The 24,822-nt window shown below is 30.9% G+C and overlaps 2 protein-coding genes across 14 annotated transcripts in view; one reads left to right on the forward strand and one right to left on the reverse strand.

Annotated features, from left to right (window-relative positions):
- LOC102804317 (uncharacterized) overlaps window positions 1-15,236 on the reverse strand; it is a 28,534-nt gene extending 13,298 nt beyond the window's left edge. The window contains exons 1-4 of one of the 7 annotated variants that reach the window (XM_085503340.1): window positions 14,835-15,236; window positions 7,183-7,272; window positions 4,015-4,134; window positions 2,175-2,198 (exon numbers count right to left, since the gene is read on the reverse strand). In XM_085503340.1, coding sequence (XP_085359466.1) covers window positions 2,175-2,198; window positions 4,015-4,105 — 115 coding nt within the window. In that variant the 5' untranslated portion in view covers window positions 4,106-4,134; window positions 7,183-7,272; window positions 14,835-15,236. Of the gene's footprint in view, window positions 1-2,174; window positions 2,199-3,256; window positions 3,411-4,014; window positions 4,135-7,182; window positions 7,273-14,397; window positions 14,566-14,834 lie in introns of those variants that run through there. The other 6 variants (XM_085503341.1, XM_085503342.1, XM_085503344.1 and 3 more) reach the window with 6 other exon arrangements.
- Window positions 15,237-15,615: 379 nt separating this feature from the next.
- Window positions 15,616-24,062, forward strand: LOC102805231 (uncharacterized). Of its 7 annotated transcripts, XR_014930412.1 has the most exons (7): window positions 15,616-15,719; window positions 20,721-20,844; window positions 21,332-21,541; window positions 21,784-21,831; window positions 22,208-22,315; window positions 22,634-22,756; window positions 22,898-22,912. XR_014930412.1 is itself a non-coding variant. In XM_085503347.1 (5 exons), exons 3-5 carry the CDS (start codon window positions 21,591-21,593, stop codon window positions 23,002-23,004), a joined length of 471 nt encoding a protein of 156 aa, XP_085359473.1. In that variant the 5' UTR covers window positions 15,616-15,719; window positions 20,721-20,844; window positions 21,332-21,590; the 3' UTR covers window positions 23,005-24,062. The 7 variants fall into 7 exon arrangements, 3 of the variants coding, with proteins under 3 accessions (XP_085359473.1, XP_085359475.1, XP_085359474.1); XR_014930411.1 differs by having other exon boundaries at window positions 21,332-21,831; XR_014930413.1 differs by lacking the exon at window positions 21,332-21,541.
- Window positions 24,063-24,822: the final 760 nt, after the last annotated feature.

The following is a 24,822-nucleotide window of genomic DNA, read 5'->3' on the forward strand; positions in this document are numbered from 1 at the left end:
TGCGTCATCATGTTTTTAAATGATAACTTTGAGTAAATTGGTCTTAGCCATTGGTAGTAAATTGACATAATACTGTTGCACTCAATTCTTAGTTATTCACAATTGACGACTGACATAGGGCTAGTGGTTGGCTATCGTTGTCTACATACACTGGTAATTCTTTTAAATTCCATTGTTTCAAGACCTAAAGATTAATCTAGATCAATCCATTTGTCCAGTATCTCAAGCCAGGTTCAAATGCATTTTGTTCAGACATGGGGAGAGAATTTGAAATTTCATTTCAAATCTTATTATGTAAAGACATATTAATAATAATGAAACGAATATCTAGATAGGCTCTGGGCTTCAATTAACCCTTCACCAGATACTAAAAATCTTAAATCTGACTACGATAAATTGTGTCATTTTGCCAAGCTAAGCTAAATACATGTATATCTACAAGTAATTTCAAACTAAGAATTATTCTGAAAAAATGGTGATCATTCAAAATCAAGTCATCAAAAAACAAATGTTGACACATGTTACTTAATATAAATTAAATGTTATAGTAGTCCATTTCAATACATTTCGTAATTTTTTAGTTCACCCCATTATTGGCTACATGTATAAGCCAAGTTCAAAATTCGCAAGGAAAAACAACATTAGTATTAGCCAGTTTGGCTAAAACTATTTTATCTTTAGTGAACACCAAAACATTCTATGACACAAATGAGGTTTGCATCAATAACTTCTGTAATGTCACAATAAATGGCTTATCTCTGATATCTCACACATTCAATGGCACAAATAAAAATTTAGTGTTCGTGAATTGCCTTGATCTAAGAAATTGCGATTTCTATACACTATTAAAAGCAATTTTATGCTTGAAAATGAAGAACCTCACTAAAGTACCAGCCCTGCATTGTCATGATGCATTGTAATACTCCCATGGTGCATCTGATTACTGAGCTCTCAGCTTTGATTGAATGATTACACTTAAGGAAGAAGCCTAGTCATAATTTTAACAAAATTGGTCATAAATCGCATGATAATCTTCATTAGTTTATTATGTATAATCATGAAGCTAATGTCCCATGGTACAATTAAATAGCACTATTTTGTGTGTTACAGTAAAGCTTTTTGAAAAACGTGTCCTAATAATTCTTGAAAATTGCTATTTCTAGAACAATTCCATACAACACAATGTTAAAGAAAAATTGCATTTTTTGACACTTTTTAAAACCCAGATTTTTTAAATAATTCAGAACAACAAAAAGTACTCCATCATTAACAATATATGATTTTTTCAGCCTTTGTCACCAGGCTAGATTTTGAGATATTGCATAATATCTCTGCCATAGGAACCGATGGTAAAAGTGTAAAAATGGCAACCCCTCCATTATTTCTCAAAAAAAAGGCTGGTAACCCCTAACTTGTTTTAGGTCAATATCTTCGTATTGCCTTATTGCAAAATCAATAAATTCTGGGTATTTTAATTTATGAGTAGGCTTCTACCTTAACAGTCCAGCATTTACAGCACAGTGAGGTGCACCATGGTAGTGCAACCATACTTTTTTGATACATGTAGCGCCAATCAATCATCAATTAAAATCTGACGTAGGTGTAGGCCCCAATACTTTTTTTTTTACTTTTTATGAGAGACAATACATAAAAAATCTAATAACAGCAGGTGAAACCAAAAAATATTTATATATAAACAAAAATAACAATAAAAAATATATAAAAAATATACCTGCATTTTCTTCAATTATATTTTAGAGATAACTACATAAGCTAAGACCACTGCAATATTACATTGTAAAAATAAAAATTTTAAAATGAAACTGAAAAACACAACATTGGTAAATAAATCAAAATTTATATGTAAATTCCACTGAAAATCCACATAAATAACATAGAACCACTACATCATAAGACTCTAGCTATGTCATTACACAATGGATTCAATTGGAGTTATTTTATGTTGACACAAATATATGTACATGAACAACACATTGGCAGCCATATTACCAATGACATACCAAATACACATAGGACTAGGTTAGGCCATATGGTTGTTCTTGTGTTGATGCATACATACATGTATTTATAGACAACAGTCTGTGCAGACATTGTTGGATTGTCGGTAGTAGAACCAAACCCAATACAGACACTGTAGATTTCATAGTGCTTACCTGGAGTGAGTGCAAGTAAATTAGCTGGATTAGCATGCAAAGAAAAAAATTAGTATTATTAGGATGCGGATTACACAGCAGAGTACAGGTTATGTGTCACCATGTTTACATACAACACTGGAAGTAAGCGACAAATTACATATAATAAGATCCATGATATTAATGTGCAATACCGTGTTCTGTAGAGTAAGGGAAAGAATCTAGGGAAAGTATCATCCTTACAGGATAGTATATCACATGATAGAGCTATAACTACGACCACAGGTAGCGATCAAACACAAATGCAGCACATTAGGGTGATAATTTGTTAGTCAGTTAGCAATGTTGCTTTTAGACTAACTCCTATTGCCTGCTTTTAAAATTAAAGCATCACTACCACCACCACCACTGAAATCTTCCCATCAACAGAGTCGCGCATATTTCAAGGTATAAACCACTATGACTATTTGAAAATTGTATGCTATACATGTGTTTGTGTCCACATGTATGAAATATGTCCCCTGTCTTTATTTTTGCTATACGCTAAACACATGTTGTTGCAAAGTTTCATATCAAGATAGGTAAAATATATCTCAAGAAGACTGGGACAGAATCATTTCACCGTTTTTAGCTGGCCATTGTATGAAAAAGATATCAGTTTTAGTCATAATTGCAAAGCCCACTATCTGGTATATAATTACATGTTATCGACACACTGGTTTATTGTGTTCCTACACAAGCTTGTTGGCACAACAATCATTATTCTACATGCTTGCCTTAAAAGCAACATTGATAACTGACAAGCAAATTTGTACCCTAATGTGCTGCATTGAGCGTTTCATGCGGGAATATTGAGCAAATCAAATTTGGAAGTGCTTAGTGAAAAAAGCCAGGCAAACACGCCACAACAGACGAGATCACTAAGATTCTCTACAAATAGTATACAGACATAATGTACAATCATACAAATACTTTTGGAATGCTTTTGACAGTAATCATTTTTAACAAGAGGTTTTGTGTGATTTTAAAGTTTTGGTGAAAAATAACAAAAATATTCACTAAAATAAAAAATAAATATAGTTAATGTCAACAAATGAACAAACCTGATGCAAAACTCCTCCCTCCTCGACATTACGGAGCATTTCGATAAACGCCATAACAACTGATTTTGGTTTACGGCTCATTTTAGTACATATGTTAAAAGCCTAAACTTAGCAATTTGTATAATAAGAGAAACACAAACAGTTCTGTGAAATGAATGCTATCACAATGCGTTAGCCACATACAAACACTGCATATACAGGGAACACAAACAGGAAGTATAAACAAGTTGTAAGAATTTTACTCAAACGATTTTCCCAGAAAGGAGAAAACTATATTGCTATATAGGACAAGCAACTGAACATTATACATGTATTTTCTCTGTTAAAAGTGCTCTTTAATATTCAGTGCTTGTAAGTCATGAATGCAATGTCATTTGATAGGATAAATGTTTTAAAGTGGCACTGTTGTCGTAACCACACTTGTGCACATTCTACTGTTCTGTCAATGCCATGTCAATGCTCTGATTACCTACATTGTTATGTTTTTACCTACACACCATAAGCAGTTCAAACCGGTCATAACTACATCATGAAAAAAACATCCAAATATACAGAGAAACATGACAAGCATTTTGACAAGTGTTAGAATTTACATACTTGCATATGAATGCACAAAGGCTTCAATTAGCAGATCTCCAAAATCTGGCCACTATCAATATCTAAACATTCCTTCAGTGTGTGCACATGTACAGTTCTAACAACAGTGTCTATTTAATCACCATAGTGATTGCGTAGCGTGTGTTATAATTATATCTTACCTTTCTTTGACTTTTTGGTTGCCATTTTCTTTGGTATATTGTCATCTGCAGTTGACATAATCTTGTGCTCTAACTCTTTTATATTCAACATCCAGTTTTTATTTCAACTGGGGAATTGCCCTGTAATGATAACAATAACAATCACTGCTTTACGTCATACATGTACGGCAAGGGTCCATGTGAATACACAGTGTATGATCTATTCACTGCTCAAGTAGGGAGTCACAACTTGTTAACGTTGTGAAGAAATTGTTGCCCCCCCCTCCATTAGATGGACCTAGTCTAGAAGTTGTTCTGTTGAGTCTATGTACCATGTGTACTCTTTCCATGTTTCAGTCAACCTTTCTCTTCAAGCAAACAACCACTGACCTAAGCCTAAATTTACAAAATACTGATTCAACAACTCCTAGATGTATAGTTTAAATTTGACACCTCCATGAATAATTATATTAAGAAAGAATTATGGAATGCACACTAAATCTTGTCATGTTCTCTAATTAAAGTTTGAAATTTGATTTGGCTGACGGCAGAGTGAATAATTGAACCCAAGTCATGAACTAATAAAACTAATTTATTAAGATGTAAAAGCATGTTATCATTATCTTTTGATCTCTGCTACTCAGTAAATTGCAACACCACGATTAAAACCACGCATTTGTTACACTAAAAGTAAAATTTATTCTTTCAATACTACCGGGGTACTAAGGGACAACATCAAAAGTTCAATGTACATGTAGTATAGAAAACTTAATTCCTTTAGTCCCCTCCCCCCACTGAAACTTAATTGATAAATATTGATCATGGCGTCAGACTACATTCACCATTAAATACAAATTGATAATCGGACAGTATTATGGCATAGCAGTTGGTTCTAGGTCCATTGACCTCATTTGACGCACATATTTACACTCGGACCAAACCATTTTTTCGTCTTGCATGTGTTTTTTTCTTTTATTTTCTGTTATTTTTGTCCATGATTGGATAGAAAAAATGAATTACAAATACTCCAAGATTTTTTTGACTTCATTAAAAAATAAAATTGTTTTTGTAGGATGGAAATATTTTGAGGTCAAACACCCCCCCCCCCAAACTAAAGCAAATAAGTTTTTTATCCGAGATCAAACTTTTGACGTCGTCCCTAATATTTCACAAATTATAATCACAGAATCAGCTCACTCCAACTTTGATGAAAACAGGAAAACATTTTGTTATATAGGAGAGCTGATATGCAAATTAAAACTCGCAATGCATGATGGGATGGTCACAGAGACTTTCTATGGAGACGTGTGACATTTGGATGTCCGATTACAGCAGACGGTCATCAATACATGCATAACATCCTGTTGCAAATTCCAGACATCGTTGCAACTTATAAATAAAACATGCATGGCAGATACACTAGACAGTCAAATTGGATTATATACAAGTATTGTTGGTGACGTGTTGGTGTTCATATTAATAAGTAATAATCATAAAACAGGAGTAAAGCAGTAATATAAATTTCAATCTTGGATATAGCAGTACAAATGTATTGCATAAATTAAAAAGCCAAAATGACATTTGATGAAGAATATGAAAAAACATGGTTAAAAAAAACATGACTTATTGTGTTACTGCAGAACTTGGACAGACACACGCACAGAACACAAATTAATAAGACCTGTTTTTGAACTTCGCCATATTTCAATCCAAAACTAATCAGGTCTTTAGCATTGTCCCCAGGCACTTGTGTGCCAAGTCTTATAGAAATGCAATAATTGGTTTTTAAGATAAAATTTGTTAATTATTATGCAAATTAGATAATAAATATGCACAGATTTTTACCCGAAACTAATCAGGTCTGCGTAACATTCTAAGGTACCTTATGTGCTACATTTCATTGTCAGACCAGCTGTTTTTGAAATAATGGTGGAACAAACGGACATACATACACACACAGACAGGTTAACAACAAAGACTCCCACTCAAAATGTTCGCCAGTATGTGAAGTCAAACTATGTAATATGCATTTTTGATCTGTAATGTATTCTGTTGCACTATGGAGAAACTAGAAATGAATTGCCGTTTACGGAAACTTTCCAGCGTCTAGCTACGTTTGACTTGCATTCTAAAATTGTTTTATTGTCTACCAAGGTTACAATATGTAAATTAAAAACACTACCTCAGTAATTACTACATTTTAATGCAGTCAACACTGCAATTCTTGGGTTAGGGGATCTCAATATATTTGTGCCCATACAGACCTGATCATACAGTCCAAAATAAATAAAACGAGGTAGTCGTCACTTGTGCATCAGATGGCCATAGCATGTCATTTTTTAGCAACAAGTGTCTACGCATGAGCCTTTTCATTTTTAACATATGTTGTTATCGTTGGTTGGGACTCAATTCCCACACATGCGCAGGTGACAACCCTCTCGTTTTAAGATTCAATTTTTTTTTTTTAAACTACACTATTAAACAGATCATTGCTGTATTTGTTACATGTACGTCCACAAACAAAACAAAACAATATTAACCAGTACGTAATTTACCCCCGGTAAGTAATTTTTGTGGTGTGGTATATATTGATTATTTCTCATTCATTTTACAATGCATTATTAATATGAAATTGGAAGTGATCATGATTTAATCTGGTTACTGGATTCATGCCGAGCAATAAACAATGAAAAAAAAACCTGTTCTCGAGAAATAAAATTTAAAGAAGGACAGCCCTAATGGAACAGATGATATATCTGCTATGAGATCATAATTAATGTTCATTTCAAAAAGAAACCTCAGTACAAGAAACAGTGCTCACTGATACTGGCCAAAACGGTTACAGACACACCCCCTAAACTAAACGAAGCTTTAACAAGAATGTGATGCTTGAAATCAGGGCATGATTAAACATGGATAAAACTGGTAGTTGGTAAATACAATAATGACATAAGTTTGCTATTAAAATACAATGTACAAGCAGTGTTAAAGATGACAATGTTAAAAAAACACTGCGTAAGCTCTAAGCGATGTTAAACAAAATAAGGTAATTGATAATTGCTAAGGTCAATTAATTTGTAATAATAAACATTAACGAGCTGTAAAATAAAGATAAAAACAAAAAAAACATGAATTTTGCAACAAAAATGTACATTAAAGCAAGTATTAAAGAATGAGTGTTAGACTTACATGCTGAAGACAAGCATGCAGAAAAAAGGGCTCCGCCAGTTGTTGTACTTGTCAGTCAATAATACAGGTATACTGTAGTAGTTCAAACACCTGCAAAAAACAGTGACCTTTGAACCTGAGTGATTAAAGGGTCTATTAAAGAGAGACTTACATACTTCCATACACCTTAACTTTGCAAGTATTAACAATATGACTAAAACATACATTTCTGTGTTGTTCAATTGCTTACACTTATTTTTTTGTATCTGTTAACAGACTTTGATCAGCAAACAGATGAGGAAAATTATTGTAACCATGGTAATAACAAATACTATATTTGCTTTAATAGTAGTTCACATACTGCATTGTCTCTGCAGTCAAAATATGTAATATTTATTTATTTTATTAACAAATTTGGGTAAATTTTTGGTTTATATGTGCTTATTGGAGATGCCCCAGAAAAGAATTAATATTGTATGTCTTATGATCATACTGAATAACGATAGCTGTGTTTTGTATAATTTGGTTACAATACAAATAAACAAATTTGTAGGAGGAGGTCAAAATATTTGAAATTGACAGCTTTTTTGACAGTGTCTTATTCATTACTGACCAATGTTTGATCATGATCATCTTGAGATAACAAAACTACATACATACAACTCGCATGTACTTTGTACTACTACCCAAGTATATGCATTTATTAGTATTCAATTTATGAGGGGTGTGTTATGTAGGTGAAACACAGTACACGATCACATCTGTATTAATTTCAATTTACCCGGTAAAATGCACATGCATTGTAAGTCCACGGCTCAGTAGCACAATGACACAAAACAATTCAATTCTTGTCACAGGAATATTATTAGTTTATTTTTTATTATTAAAAACTGATATACTAATGTTTTCTACAGATAGTGCACTATAATAATTATTTGTATTTATAATATTGTTGCTCTAAAACCATTACATTTTATCCCGCCAGCCCAATGTACTTTTTACATTGACTTGACTATTTTAGTGTTAAACTCGATAGACGACCCAATCATACCATGGAACCACTATACAAATGTCCTCAAAATGGTAGCCTTGCTGTGTTTTTAAATTTGAATCATGAAGTTTGGATAGAAGAAAATGCATGGACATGTTATTACATATATACATGTAGTATTGCCATTTATCATATTGCAAGAGGTCCATATCATGATGATATCTGTATTTTTAGCAACATGTCAGATGATGCATGACTTGCATACATTGAACACTACTTTTAATAAAAAGCATGTCAATAGTTTTGCATTCACATTGGTACGCTTAGTCATCAGAATGATAACTATTAAAGTTTTAAATATCAAGTGACATAGCTGGTGCCATTTCCAAATTAGTATGCATAAGGCCAAATAAAACAAACTTGCTGTTTTTGGTAACAGTCTAAAAAATATCGAGCAGTTAAGCTGGGATTTTTGATTTTAATTATTTTTTCCCAATGAGTTGTATGATTGAATGACCATACCTAATTTGCATGAAATAAATAATTATGAACTGATTTGCATAAAATAAACTTTTCGATTTCCCAAAGAAAATTGGTAGGTACATGTACATGTAAAGTTTCTTGAATGACAGAACTTAATATTTTATTTAGCCTAACAGCTGTTTTGTTGAACCTTTTGAATGCCAAAGACAAATTTTGTTGTCTTTCACAAAATAAAATCCACATTTTTTCCAAAATTTTGATGAAAATAGTAACCATATTATGTCCAAATTTGGTCCCAAAATCATAAAAAAAAAACAGGCAAGTTGTTGCACCAAAATGATAGTGCTGAAAGGGACAATTCGACATTTTCCCCACCAATATTTTAGGTACAGAATGTACACTCTTTTATGTGTTTTTTTTTCATGATTTCTTTGTTAAATTTGAACTGAGTGAACACCGTCTTCATTGACTACGTATCTTTTGTGTTAAAATTTGACTTTTGTCTTCAAAATGTTAACTGGCAAATGCTTTATGAAAGCTGGAATAAGATTTTGGTTTCAAAATGCATGAAAAAAATAACATGTATGAATAAAATTTCAAGTGTTTGAGTCACTGCACATTACATATTACTGGTAAAAAAATAATACTGTAAAATGACTAATTTTCACTGGGTTTAAATTTCGCTGATTTACCATTTCAGGCATATTCACGGTTATATCATTTAGATAATGTGTTCTATGCTAAATTTTACATATTCACTGGGTTTTAATTTAGCGCATTTTTCAGTCAGCGAAATAAGCAAAATTAAAACCCAATGAATAATTAACCTCTTTACAGTACTTCTCCATGTGAGAAGGCAGTACGGCAATTGTATCAACCGGCGCGTAGCTACCATATGTACTATAATTTTTTTCTTTGATAACATTTTTATTATACATCATTACTCTGTAATACCAGAGGTACATTACTTGGGGTTTGCAACTCGCATAGTACTGTATGGTGACATCATGTCAAGAACCCATTGAAGTCTTATCTCGTCGATAGCGAGACTGATGCTACGACCTTCTGACATGATATATATCAATGTTCAAGGTTTGTAATGAAAAAATAAAACTTTTCTTGCCACTATCGTAGTGAAAAATGTAATACATCGAAAATGTACAGAAAATATAGTTCTCGTAATCCGTCATATCGTGGGCAGCTATTTTGATCCACCTGGACATCCCAGTATCCTAGTTAACTCGGGCATGCGCATTCGCATTTTTCTGAGTTGGAACGCTTATGCGAGAGTGAGATTGTAACGGGATCTTGGTATCATGTCACCGTAGTTGCAAACCCCAAGTAATGTACCTCTGGTAGTACCGATAATAATAATATTTACTAAGAAATAATATCCAAAAATTCCACTAAAAATGTTTCGTGCTCTGCGCAACATTTGTGTTTAGTGACATTTTATTTCCATAACATGCTATAGAACTTCTGTGTAAAGTAAGTGATGAAAAGTATTTAGCTATTACTGCAGAATACTTTATTTTCGCTTGGAATTTATTTTCGCTATTTTCGCTGAAGGGATGATTCCGTGAAAATAAAATCCAGCGAATATACTTTTTTCCCTATATTTCATATTAAACTCATCAAAAATCAGTGAAAATAAATTCCAAGCAAAACGCCCAAAAAGCCTTTTCAGCGAAAATTAATTCCAGCGAAAATAAAGTATTCCACAGTATGTCAATAACATGCAACACTAAAAATGTTAGTGACATAGTTTACCGGTATTCCATATTAGGGAACATGACACGTGTGCCGATATAACTTTTTAACCTTTTTACCACCAGTCTTTCTCGACCAAATTTGTTGACACTTTTTTTCTTAAATTCTTCACTATTTCTGGAAATGAAACCTAATTTTGGAGCCAATGGACAAAATTTGAGTCAATTTTCAGATTTTACTCAAAAAATGTGGCTACAGTTGTCTTGATCGTCTGAAGGAAAGTACAGACTATAAACAGGACTATTTTGTAAATTTGTGATGAAAAAAGGGAACTGGTGGGTGAAAAGGTTAAAGAATAGTAAATGATATTGTATTTGGTGCTAGATGTATGTACACATGTTGTACAATACCAAAATTGAACATTGCATTGCATGTGACAGTGATCAAGAATAACCTTACCAACAAATGAACATTGTGACATATGGCTTATACACACATACACAATGTACTGTTAAACCATTTATTTTCACTGACATTTAATTTCACTATTTTGATGTTTTTAGCATATTCACTGTGTTTTAATTTCACAGATTTGTCAAAGAAACAATGAGTTTTATTGTTATTGTACATGTTCACATAGATTTAATTTTAGCGAATTTTACTTATCAGCAAAAATAGCGATATTAACACCCAGTGAATAATTAATTAATTATGGATTTACAGTACATGTGCATGTGTATGATTTGATATCACTTTATGTACTAACAACAAATAGTGTCTAAATCTTAAAAATTTTCCTTTTTGGCTAGATCCCAAATAATATTAGTTTAGAATGTAGTGCTACTGTCACTTATCGCCTCATATCAACAAGTATTGTATGGTAATTTTTCTTACATTGGCTGACCCATAAAGCAGCTATAAAGGTCACACATGTTACTACCTACAGGTACTTTCTGGTGCAAAATAAATGAGTACCAGTAGTCCAAAATCAAGGATTAAAAGTCAATTTTTACTATATGGACCGAAAACAAAGGCGATAATTATGTCTCTAATCAGACCCTCCACTGTGGTACAGATAACATTTATGATGTGAGATGTAGAAAACCTGCATAGTGTTACAAGATTGAAAACCCCGCTTTTCCTCTCAATTTGCAACTACGAATGTGAATATAATCGAACATTTCACCTAGATTAGATTCTAATTTTTAGGTTCTCTGTAGTCAGTATCTACTGTCACCTATTCAAAAGTACAATATTTATTGTGGCTAGCTTGAATTGGTAAACTACCGGTATGTTTCGACAGTGAGCCATAAAAAGGGGTAAAATTCTTCTTCAATGCTCAGTTTATCTTTCAAAAATAACTAATTTCTTTATTTAAAAAAAATCATGCTGATTGCACTACAACATCGATAAATCTCTTCCCGCGTTACGTTTGTCATGAAATCGCTGAACTGTCATTAACATATTTAAATGAGCTATCATGATAATTCAAACACGTTGGTATCATCCAGCATTTTGATTGGTTAATTAGCGACTTGACCTCTCAGATCAAAGAACACAGTTTCAGGTCAATTCACGTGTTTACATGTGACCAAATTCATTCGCTTACGATGAAACTACATGTAAGTTGAATTTTACTTGCATTTCATAACAATTCAACAAATATTTTGTTGTACGTTATTAAAATCACTTCTGAATAATGATCAACAATTGCAACACTCTAAAAACAAGTTATTCACTTGTGAATGCAGCATGACCAGCTACCATAAGAAATGCATTTGTGTTTGTTTTTATTTAAATGTTATTTTAGAATATACTTTTCGATACAAACAAAATAAATGCATATTATATTAATAAATAAACTGTGTATATTTTTGTTATCATGTGAACAGTTTTTGATTGACTGTAATTTTTTCAACATTTCGTGACTTCTATTTCTAACCAAATTAAGACCTTTCACTCTTACCTAATGCCTAAATTAGAGTGATGCCTATTCAAAAAAAATTATACGGTAGCATATGTTCCAAATATATATCAAAGTTATGATTATATATGCATATGTCAAAGATTCCTTGATACCCTAGGTAGACTTGAGTGCAAAGAATAAAAGTAAAAATACCTTGTGAACAAGTCATTTAAAATGACACAGTCCCCGTTAAATTAAGTTCTCTTTGTGCTCGTCATATTAAAGGTGAGGGGGTTGTCGTGAGCGTGTCCTTGAAACTTGAGTTCCAAGTGGCGTATACAACAGATTGTTTATTTACACCAAAACACGTGTTCCGTGTAGTAGTAATATGGCCAAAAATAAAAACAGCCGTTATTCGGCCATCGTTGATCCGATTATGAAACACACTGATATTTATGATGTATGTGCCAAATACGAATGAAAATGGTACATAAATTGTGGAAATATAGTAGTAAGGCCAAAAAGTCAGATGGCTGTCAATGGGCCATCCTTGACCAGATTTTGAAACAAATTGTCATGGATATGCATCCTAACATGTATAAAGTACATGTATGTGCCAAATTTGAATGAAAAATGACAGAGCACGTATAAGATACCACATAAAAAAAACAAAAAAAAAACAAAATGCTTGCCAGTCGACCATCTTTGATCCAATTGCGAAATAAATCGTCATGGACATGTATCCTACCATGTTTAATATATGTACCAAGTTTGAATGAAAACTGATATTTAGCATGTCCAAAATACAACATTTTCAAAAAATAAGATGGCTGCCAGTAGGCCATTTTGAATGGAATCGCTAAACCACTGCATGTGCATATGTCCCACATAAAGTACTAGGCACATGCAAAGAATGAACGGAATCGGTCCAAGGGATTCTGAGATATAACTCCGGACGGACGCAAGGACGCACAGACGGACGGAGACCGAATTATAAGTCCCCGTTTTTGGACTTCGTCCGAACGGGGACTAATAATCTCTCGTGAATCATTGGTATGTCACAATGCTGGTAAATAAACTGCCCTTTGTTATCTGTTTATAAACAGGCTTTCGGTGTTTACTTCTATACTGCCTTAACACATTTTCTATGCAATGACATTTTTAGCATTTTATACTTTGTTTTTCTATTTTGTCCTATTAATTTTTTTTACTCTTACATGTATTTAGTAAGTTTCATTATTTTAGTCTTTTCTTATTTTTCATTTACCACCCTTTGGTGGTTTTGATTGTGTAATAAAGTTATTATTATTATTATTATTATTATTAACATACAGATACCATATCAGCCTGAATTTGAATAACTGCAACTCCATAATTCTGCCCACGGCGCTTTACAAAGGCCTTATGGTATAATATTATAAATATATTATTCACTAGCATTTATTAACTACACTATTTTCAAATTTTTATCATATTGACTGGGTTATTATTTGGGTTACTTTAATTCCCAGTGGAACAATGAGTATATTGTAATTTTACATGTTGAAGTAGATTTAATTTAGCAGATTTCACTTATCAGCGAGAATAGTAAAATGAAATATGTTACTAAGTATCGCATTTAAACCGACACTGTTGTCAGAACTGCATAGGGGCATATAGGGCATGCTCACACAATGAATGTTTACATATTGACGGCAGCCAGTTTTTAGAGAATTGCTAAAAGCTATTTATATAAATTCAATCTGTCGAAATTACACTTGTCATATTTGGTTTGGTTTTTTGTAACAATAAAGTACTGCCCCAGCTGTGATCAAGGTTTATATTTCGAACTGCGTATAGCATGTAATGCACATGATGACGATGATCATAATCATCATCCAGAAATTGAAAATAGAATCATAGAATAAGTGCACAAGCACAGCTCAAACGACACACAAAATACACCGGCTGATTTGCATCAATATTTCTACAAATGTGTGTTTTTGTAGCTATTTCATAAGATCAATGGCCATCACTACTATATCATCCTATTTGCATATCCTTATCAATATAATTGGAACTGAAAAAAAGCTGTGTCTATTACATGTATCCAGATATGTTACAGATGTCTGTATGAGTCTGATACATCAATACAATGGTTCCTTACCGGCTACACAGTGCATGTATATAGGTTTCGGAGCTGCAATATGTACACAAGTACGGTGGCCGAATGTCTCTCGAATCCGGCCAACCGAATCAGTTGCAAATGGTCGAGACACGCCCACTCAGTCAGACATCGGGCTTGGGAATGCCATGTGGCAACACATGGGACGAAATGCCTACCTGTCTGCGTGCGATTGTTAACGTATTCAACATAATAACAAAACAGAAGACACTGATTCGCTGCCGATAATCGGTGGTTGCGCACTGATTATCAGCCAAAAATGTAGTTTCTGAAGTCTGGTTCCACTTCCGGTTGTTGTGTACGTTGTGAAAGCAGAAGCTGTACACAAGCCAGACTAGCCAAAGCCGTTGAAATTCAATAACAATGCACACATGTACAAATCGACTACATTAGAAACCCGGCTTTTTTGTAATATTTACCTGGAAAAATATTGTCAGGAATTTCCGATGAATTCAGGCGTTCAAAAATAAGCCTCAATGCGGCAAAGCACTGCGCTGATATCGAAATAATGTCATTAATCCCTGCGTGAAACACTAACTTAAGACACACGAACTGTCGACTTCAGAAAATATATTTCACGTTATTCGCCATTTATAATTCACCCTAAACTAAAAGCCCGGATGTAACATACTACGCATGATCGCAACCTTCGCACAACCATTGAAATAGTGGGAAATTGCTGCATGTTTCTGTTCGGAAAACTTTGAATAACGCAGTCCTTCCACCAATTGCCCGGTGCGACCAATTTGTCAGAAATACGGAATTTAAACATGCAATCATTTATGCAATATGAAAGATAACGACTCTCTCGCGACACAAAAGTAATGACATGATGAGGTATCCTCGTCCAAATGCAGTCATTATTATTATAAATCTGCCTGCTATAATAAAGTGATATCCCATTTTAATTTATTGAAATCCATCTTTCTTTATTATATCTACAAAAGACGTGCTGTACGTCCTGAACACGTACTTTTAATATTAATATATCGTTGAACGTGGTCAAAGCTGGGTCAAAGGGTCAGACAGCATGTTTGTTTGTTATTCACCACCACCACCACCACCACCTCCACAGAGTCGAGGTATAATTTTTACCGGAATACGGGTAAGAACCGCATATAAGAACCTCGCTCTGATTGGCTGACACTACGAACTGGCTGCCTAGCACGCTCAAAATTCACCTCACGCATGCTCACTTCACTGTTTTCGTACCAGAATCGTAGCGAGAATGAAAATAGTGCAATGTAATGTGATTTTTACCATCGCTATTTAGGTTTTGATGAATATCTGACTAAATCCAGCAGGTAAATCACGTTCATTAGAGAAATATCTCTTTATATGATTGCCAACTAAAGGTCACTGACTGCCCTTTGGTGTTTTTTCTTCAAAAGGTTCTTGACGCATCAAGGTTCTATGTTTCCGCGATCAAAAGCCTGGTATTGATTCATATTTACTCATAAGATCATATATCAACTCCGTAGATCTATATACAATCTATAATATTAATAATATTATTCTCTAATTTCATATTTTAATATCAAGGTTCTTAAAGTACCATATATTGTATCAAATATAAGGTTCTTGGAATTCTATGCTTATTAATTCAATTTAAATCATATTTTAGTTTTGTAACCCCACATATCAATTTAATAGTTCCATATACAATCTATAATATTAATAATATTACTGTCATATTTCATATTTTAATACCAAGGTTCTTAAGTTACCATATATTGTCCCAAATATAAGGTTCTTGGAATTCTGTGCTCATTAATTCAATTTAAATAATATTTTAGTTTTGTAACCCCACATATCAAATTAATAGTTCCATATACAATCTATAATATCAATAATATTACTGTCATATTTCATATTTTAATATCAAGGTTCTTAAGGTACCATATATTGTCCCAAATATAAGGTTCTTGGAATTCTGTGCTCATTAATTCAATTTAAATAATATTTTTGTTTTGTAACCCCACATATCAATTTAATAGTTCCATATACAATCTATAATATTAATAATATTACTGTCATATTTCATATTTCAAAATGAAGGTTCTTAAGGTACCATATATTGTACCAAATATAAGGTTCTTGGAATTCTATGCTTATTAATTCAATTTAAATAATATTTTAGTTTTGTAACCCCACATATCAATTTAATAGTTCCATATAAAATCTATAATATCAATAATATTATTGTCATATTTCATATTTTAATACCAAGGTTCTTAAGGTGCCATATATTGTCACAAATATAAGGTTCTTGGAATTCTGTGCTCATTAATTCAATTTAAATAATATTTTTGTTTTGTAACCCCACATATCAATATAATAGTTCCATCTACAATCTATAATATTAATAATATTACTATCATATTTCAAAATGAAGGTTCTTAAGGTACCATATATTGTACCAAATATAAGGTTCTTGGAATTCTATGCTTATTAATTCAATTTAAAACATATTTTAGTTTTGTAACCCCACATATCAAATTAATAGTTCCATATACAATCTATAATATTAATAATATTACTGTCATATTTCATATTTTAATATCAAGGTTCTTAAAGTACCATATACTGTACCAAATATAAGGTTCTTGGAATTCTATGCTTATTAATTCAATTTAAATATTATTTTAGTTTTGTAACCCCACATATCAATTTAATAGTTCCATATACAATCTATAATATCAATAATATTACTGTCATATTTCATATTTTAATATCAAGGTTCTTAAAGTACCATATATTGTACCAAATATAAGGTTCTTGGAATTCTATGCTTATTAATTCAATTTAAATCATATTTTAGTTTTGTAACCCCACATATCAAATTAATAGTTCCATATACAATCTATAATATTAATAATATTACTGTCATATTTCATATTTTAATATCAAGGTTCTTAAAGTACCATATATTGTACCAAATATAAGGTTCTTGGAATTCTATGCTTATTAATTCAATTTAAATATTATTTTAGTTTTGTGATCCCACATATCAAATTAATAGTTCCATATACACAATCTATAATATTAATAATATTACTGTCGTATTTCATATTTTAATATCAAGGTTCTTAAAGTACCATATATTGTACCAAATTTCAGGTTCTTGGAATTCTATGCTGATTAATTCAATTTAAATAATATTTTAGTTTTGTAACTCCTCATATCAATTTCGTAGTTCTATATACAGTCTATAATGGTAATAATATTATTGTCATATTTCATATTTTAATATGAAGGTTCTTAAGGTACCTTATATTGTACCAAATATAAGGTTCTTGAAATTATATGCTTATTAATTCAATTTAAATCATATTTTAGTTTTGTAACCCCACATATCAATTTAATAGTTCCATATACAATCTGTAATATTAATAATATTACTGTCATATTTCATATTTCAAAATGAAGGTTCTTAAGGTACCATATATTGTACCAAATATAAGGTTCTTGGAATTCTATGCTGATTAATTCAATTTAAATAATATTTTAGTTTTGTAACCCCACATATCAAATTAATAGTTCCATATACAATCTATAATATCAATAATATTACTGTCATATTTTATATTTTAATATCAAGGTTCTTAAGGTACCTTATATTGTACCAAATATAAGGTTCTTGGCATTCTATGCTTATTAATTCAATTTAAATCATATTTTAGTTTTGTAACCCCACATATCAAATTAATAGTTCCATATACAATCTATAATATTAATAATATTACTGTCATATTTCATATTTTAATATCAAGGTTCTTAAAGTACCATATATTGTACCAAATATAAGGTTCTTGGAATTCTATGCTTATTAATTCAATTTAAATATTATTTTAGTTTTGTGATCCCACATATCAAATTAATAGTTCCATATACACAATCTATAATATTAATAATATTACTGTCGTATTTCATATTTTAATATCAAGGTTCTTAAAGTACCATATATTGTACCAAATTTCAGGTTCTTGGAATTCTATGCTGATTAATTCAATTTAAATAATATTTTAGTTTTGTAACTCCTCATATCAATTTCTTAGTTCTATATACAGTCTATAATATTAATAATTTTATTGTCATATTTCATATTTTAATATGAAGGTTCTTAAGGTACCTTATATTGTACCAAATATAAGGTTCTTGAAATTATATGCTTATTAATTCAATTTAAATCATATTTTAGTTTTGTAACCCCACATATCAATTTAATAGTTCCATATACAATCTGTAATATTAATAATATTACTGTCATATTTCATATTTCAAAATGAAGGTTCTTAAGGTACCATATATTGTATCAAATATAAGGTTCTTGGAATTCTATGCTTATTAATTCAATTTAAATAATATTTTAGTTTTGTAACCCCACATATCAATTTAATAGTTCCATATACACAATCTATAATATTAATAATATTACTGTCATATTTCATATTTTAATACCAAGGTTCTTAAGTTACCATATATTGTCCCAAATATAAGGTTCTTGGAATTCTGTGCTCATTAATTCAATTTAAATAATATTTTAGTTTTGTAACCCCACATATCAAATTAATAGTTCCATATACAATCTATAATATCAATAATATTACTGTCATATTTCATATTTTAATATCAAGGTTCTTAAGGTGCCATATATTGTCACAAATATAAGGTTCTTGGAATTCTGTGCTCATTAATTCAATTTAAATAATATTTTTGTTTTGTAACCCCACATATCAATATAATAGTTCCATCTACAATCTATAATATTAATAATATTACTATCATATTTCAAAATGAAGGTTCTTAAGGTACCATATATTGTACCAAATATAAGGTTCTTGGAATTCTATGCTTATTAATTCAATTTAAATCATATTTTAGTTTTGTAACCCCACATATCAATTTAATAGTTCCATATACAATCTATAATATCAATAATATTACTGTCATATTTCATATTTTAATATCAAGGTTCTTAAGGTACCATATATTGTACCAAATATAAGGTTCTTGGAATTCTATGCTTATTAATTCAATTTAAATCATATTTTAGTTTTGTAACCCCACATATCAAATTAATAGTTCCATATACAATCTATAATATTAATAATATTACTGTCATATTTCATATTTTAATATCAAGGTTCTTAAAGTACCATATATTGTACCAAATATAAGGTTCTTGGAATTCTATGCTTATTAATTCAATTTAAATATTATTTTAGTTTTGTGATCCCACATATCAAATTAATAGTTCCATATACACAATCTATAATATTAATAATATTACTGTCGTATTTCATATTTTAATATCAAGGTTCTTAAAGTACCATATATTGTACCAAATTTCAGGTTCTTGGAATTCTATGCTGATTAATTCAATTTAAATAATATTTTAGTTTTGTAACTCCTCATATCAATTTCGTAGTTCTATATACAGTCTATAATGGTAATAATATTATTGTCATATTTCATATTTTAATATGAAGGTTCTTAAGGTACCTTATATTGTACCAAATATAAGGTTCTTGAAATTATATGCTTATTAATTCAATTTAAATCATATTTTAGTTTTGTAACCCCACATATCAATTTAATAGTTCCATATACAATCTGTAATATTAATAATATTACTGTCATATTTCATATTTCAAAATGAAGGTTCTTAAGGTACCATATATTGTACCAAATATAAGGTTCTTGGAATTCTATGCTGATTAATTCAATTTAAATATTATTTTAGTTTTGTGATCCCACATATCAAATTAATAGTTCCATATACACAATCTATAATATTAATAATATTACTGTCATATTTCATATTTTAATACCAAGGTTCTTAAGTTACCATATATTGTCCCAAATATAAGGTTCTTAGAATTATATGCTCATTAATTCAATTTAAATCATATTTTAGTGTTGTAACCCCACATATAAATTTAATAGTTCCATATGCGTTCTAAAATATTAATAATATTATTGTCATATTTCATATTTTAATAAAAAGGTTCTTAAAGTACCATTTATGACACAAACACAGATAGGTACATGAAAAATAAAGTTTATTACTTTGGCAAAACAGGGGGGCACACAATATAAGGTTCTTGGAATTATATGATTATTAATTCAATTTAAAGCCTTGTTATTGAAAGAGACCTCTTCATATGATTGCTAACTGAAGGTCACTGTCTGCCCTTTGGTGTGTTTACTTTTTTGAAATGGTTCTTGATGCATTGATACAACTTTCAAGGTGCCGTTATCCATGATCGAATCCATATAAATATAATCTTTCTTTCTTACAGAAATATGAAAAGAGCATGGCGTGATCTGGTTTAATGTTCTAGATCAAAACTTCAGATTCATGACGAAGCAGAATATGTCAGTCACTTGCCAAGAATAGTTAGGGCAAAACGACCATGCAACCAGGTAGATGTGAATTTTGTCAATTTTCAGTCTCAAAATTGTATTGCCAGCAAACCGTAGTAGATCTAACAACTTTAGGAAAATCTTTCTAGTCCTGATAAGCTGAAATGTGCACAGTATTTTCTTCTTGAATATAGTGATTCGATGGCTTTTAGTTGTATTTTAATATATATTCATGCATGAATAACAACATTTTTAGTGGTAATACACATTATAAATTATTTTTTGGTTTTACAATATTCTATCAAATATTTTTGTCAATGTTTGACCCGTATCTTATACATTTACATTTTTATGGTGAAAATAAGAAATAATTTAATGATTTAGTAGAGGTTCACCTCTATTAGAGTTGCGCTTCTAATAATAGAGCTAATATGATAGCCATTATTGTATGAAAATTGAGTTTGCTAAGTTATTGCCCTTTTTAAAATAAATATTGTTATAATATTATGTATTTATGTCATAGAATAAATTCTATGTTGATTTTTAGTCTTTTGTACATGGTGCAAAATCTGGAACAGACAGTGATGTTATTGAGTCAGACCAGAATCTTCACCTGAACCTATATGCAGTGAAGAAATCACTCCTGCAATGCCAACTTATATTGAAACTTAAAGACCGCAAAACAGTATTTGCCTGCAGTCTTCAGTACAATGTATTTGGAATGATGGACTATAACCACAAACAAAGGGAACTGAAAGTGATTTGCTTTTACTAATTATTATTCCCTGTTCGAACAAAGTCTAAAAATGAGGACTTATGAATTGACCTTGGTGTGCGTGAGTGTGTATCCAACCATATCTAGCCTTTTCTCACACATGCTTAGAATTATTAAGTTCAAAGTTTTTGGACATTATATTGTAATTGTGCTCATAAAACTACAATGTTACACAAATAGACCTGCTTTTGTATTAAATCATCTTTTAATTCTGATTATTGTAGATAGACAAATTGATGCTCTGCCACCATTTGTTACTGCAACATATAAAGGTAATAAATTTTATTTGCTAGTTTATTCTATTATTAACTTTTATTTTACCTAATCAGATATTGGTCATTTGTTTTTGTTTTTTTGTATATACATGTATCTATACTTACATTTTATATAATATGTCATTGACTCAATTCTAGAAACATGCATATTGTTTAAAATAGATTTGCTGGACACATTCATTTTCCTCTTTCTTCTGACCGGTTTAACTTTGCCAGATTCAATGTTGCCACATCTGTATTATATAGCAAAAGTATATTAAATCAGCATATGCAGATATATATATATTTCTTAGTAATATTGATTTATTAATTGGAGCCCCACCCCTCCGCATGGGTATGTTTTATTAACCATGGTTCTTTTTCTTCAATGTAGAATGCACTTTTGCAGGGAATATTAAGTGTCTCATGTTTGGTTGGTTCTTCGTTTGAAATATTAGCCTTCTAACAAGCTTATCAAATGTAGTAGAAAAGTTATTCTATGGTAATGTACCTTCTAGACTGCATCCATATTGTGCACTTATACTTTTGTCACAAAAATGTGTCAGTCAGTCAGTCACAATTTAATTAGTTGTATCATAGAGGGCTTACATTGAGGTGTGATATGAATAACATAAATCAATGTATAGAATTATGTTTCGGCTTTTTTCACATCTTCAGTCCCTTGGAATGTATATATTAAATTTTAGCCAGTATTTTATAGATTCTCAGTAGAAATATAAGTTGTATACTATTGAATACCAGAGACTGTGTCATGACATGACTTGTTATTACTATAAACATGTATATTTTATCATTACAGCACCTTCTGTTGTCATTTATGACAATGCTTGCAATTTGTATACATACTTCTTGAATAGAGATCTATGTTTCATTCAGAAGACTAGATTTTATGTTGATCGTCTTCATTGGAAGAATCACACTGGTAAGTAATAAATAGTAACATGAATGGTAAGATTAATCGTTTTTTCCAGCTTATTCTTCAGTACCAGTAGTATAAATATCAACAGTTTCTTTGCTGTGAAATATTATCAATAAAAATGAATCCATTTTTTTTTATTTGCAGGTTGCTCCAGGGCATACAATCTAGATGAGTATTCAGAATGGTGCCATTTGAATAGCCAAGTGGCAGAGCAATCTAATTCCAGAGTGAAGAAATTGATAATCTACTAGTACAGTATGATGGTGTGGCTTTGTATGTTTGTGCACAAGTCTTCTCTCAACAAGTCCGTACAGAAAACATTTAGGTCACGTAATGTTTGTTTATATGCAGTAACCCCATATGTTGTTTTCATTAAATATCATTAGATATATTGCTAAATATTATTTTGGAAAGTGTTTGCAGTTCATGTTTTTATTTGTATGAGGGCCCTTGATGTAGTACATGTAATATTAAAGTTACACAAGATTATTTTTAGAATATAAATACCATAGCATGTATTTGATTTTTATCACAGCCAGATAAACAGTCTAGTTTGTATTCTTCCTAATGTTGTATTCATTATTAAGTCAAAAACGGGGAATGCATTAAAAGCTGTATCTCAGGCATACCTTGATCAATTCTCTTCAAATCTTGTATACTTAGTCTGTTACAGGTGTAATGATTTTGTGATTATGTCAAAAATGGCTGACAGGGACTGCGCACTGCAATATCTATTCTTGAATGGGCAAGGTTGTAATAGTTACACTATGTTTGGAAATTAATTACATGTATGCGAACATGATGATTTCACTTGAGTCATAATTATTGTATTCGGACAAATTGAAATTACTACATTTTATATTGCATAATATAATGTATTTTTTTATAATTTTCACATGAAATGATTTAGATCATGAAATTTCAGTTTTTGGGAGTTATTTGCTGCTGTTTAATGTTATAACACTATTAAATCAAGTCAACTGAATGTTTACTTTGAATATTTGAATATATATATTCTAATGTTAATTAAAAGCCATCAGTAAGCATGATTACAAGCCATTGGTGCTTGGAAACATTGTGACTTCATAACAGTAACATATTAATGGATTGTTCTGGTGGTCAGATCTCATAATACTAATTTATTGTAGATAAAAACTAGCCATGATAAACTCATCATATTGTGTTGCTGCAATGTACAATACCTCTGCAATAACTGGATTACACCCTTTGGTACTCATTACCCTTTTGTAAGAGCATTCATCATGTACCAATGTTAATTGTTATTATTAATAAAACTGCTTAAACTGTTGACTTGTGATTATGGCCTCATATTTCAAGACTTTATTTTATGCAAATCTGTAAGTACCTTACAATCATTAAATGCTGCCTGGAAATCAGATACATTTAGCCAATTCATGCTATATAAATGGGTCTTGTAATATAAATTATAGAAATTGTTATTGTTCTGTATGTAAGTCGCTGTGTTTCAGTATGATTTTGTGGCGGCCCTGGCCCACAATGTGCTATGTTTCCTATTTATCAGAGCCGCCACTGTACAAGCAATCTCTTCTTTCATGCTAGACAAACTAAAAATTTAAACATGTTTTCTTTCTCATTTAATTTCAGGAACTGTAACAGCAAAAAACAAACTTGTTAACATAATTAGAAAAATGCAAAATTCCATGAGCTAGTGATTACCATTCCTTAAACAAACCGCCCATAAGTTCATACAACAATCACTGAAAAGAAAATGTTAAATTATTCATAGTTATGACATTCCTTACAGTTCTGGGCTGAACATAACTGTAATTAATCATAGACTCCTCTCCATAATATAAATGTGATGCTTCAATTTCAATTTAGCACCATGCCCATGTAAATCAAACAGACAATTGAATTAAATTGTATCCTTATAGTAGCAATATATAACATATATCGCACAATAAAAATGTGTGTTGGCAACAAATATATTTGTTTGATAGGATAATGTATTACCGTATTAATCACAAAGATAGTTCCCTGTACATCAAGCTATTTCGAAACACTTTATTCACACTTTCTGTGAAAAG

This window comes from Saccoglossus kowalevskii, chromosome 9 (assembly GCF_978046115.1).
Source record: "Saccoglossus kowalevskii chromosome 9, keSacKowa6.1, whole genome shotgun sequence".
Lineage (NCBI taxonomy): Eukaryota > Metazoa > Hemichordata > Enteropneusta > Harrimaniidae > Saccoglossus > Saccoglossus kowalevskii.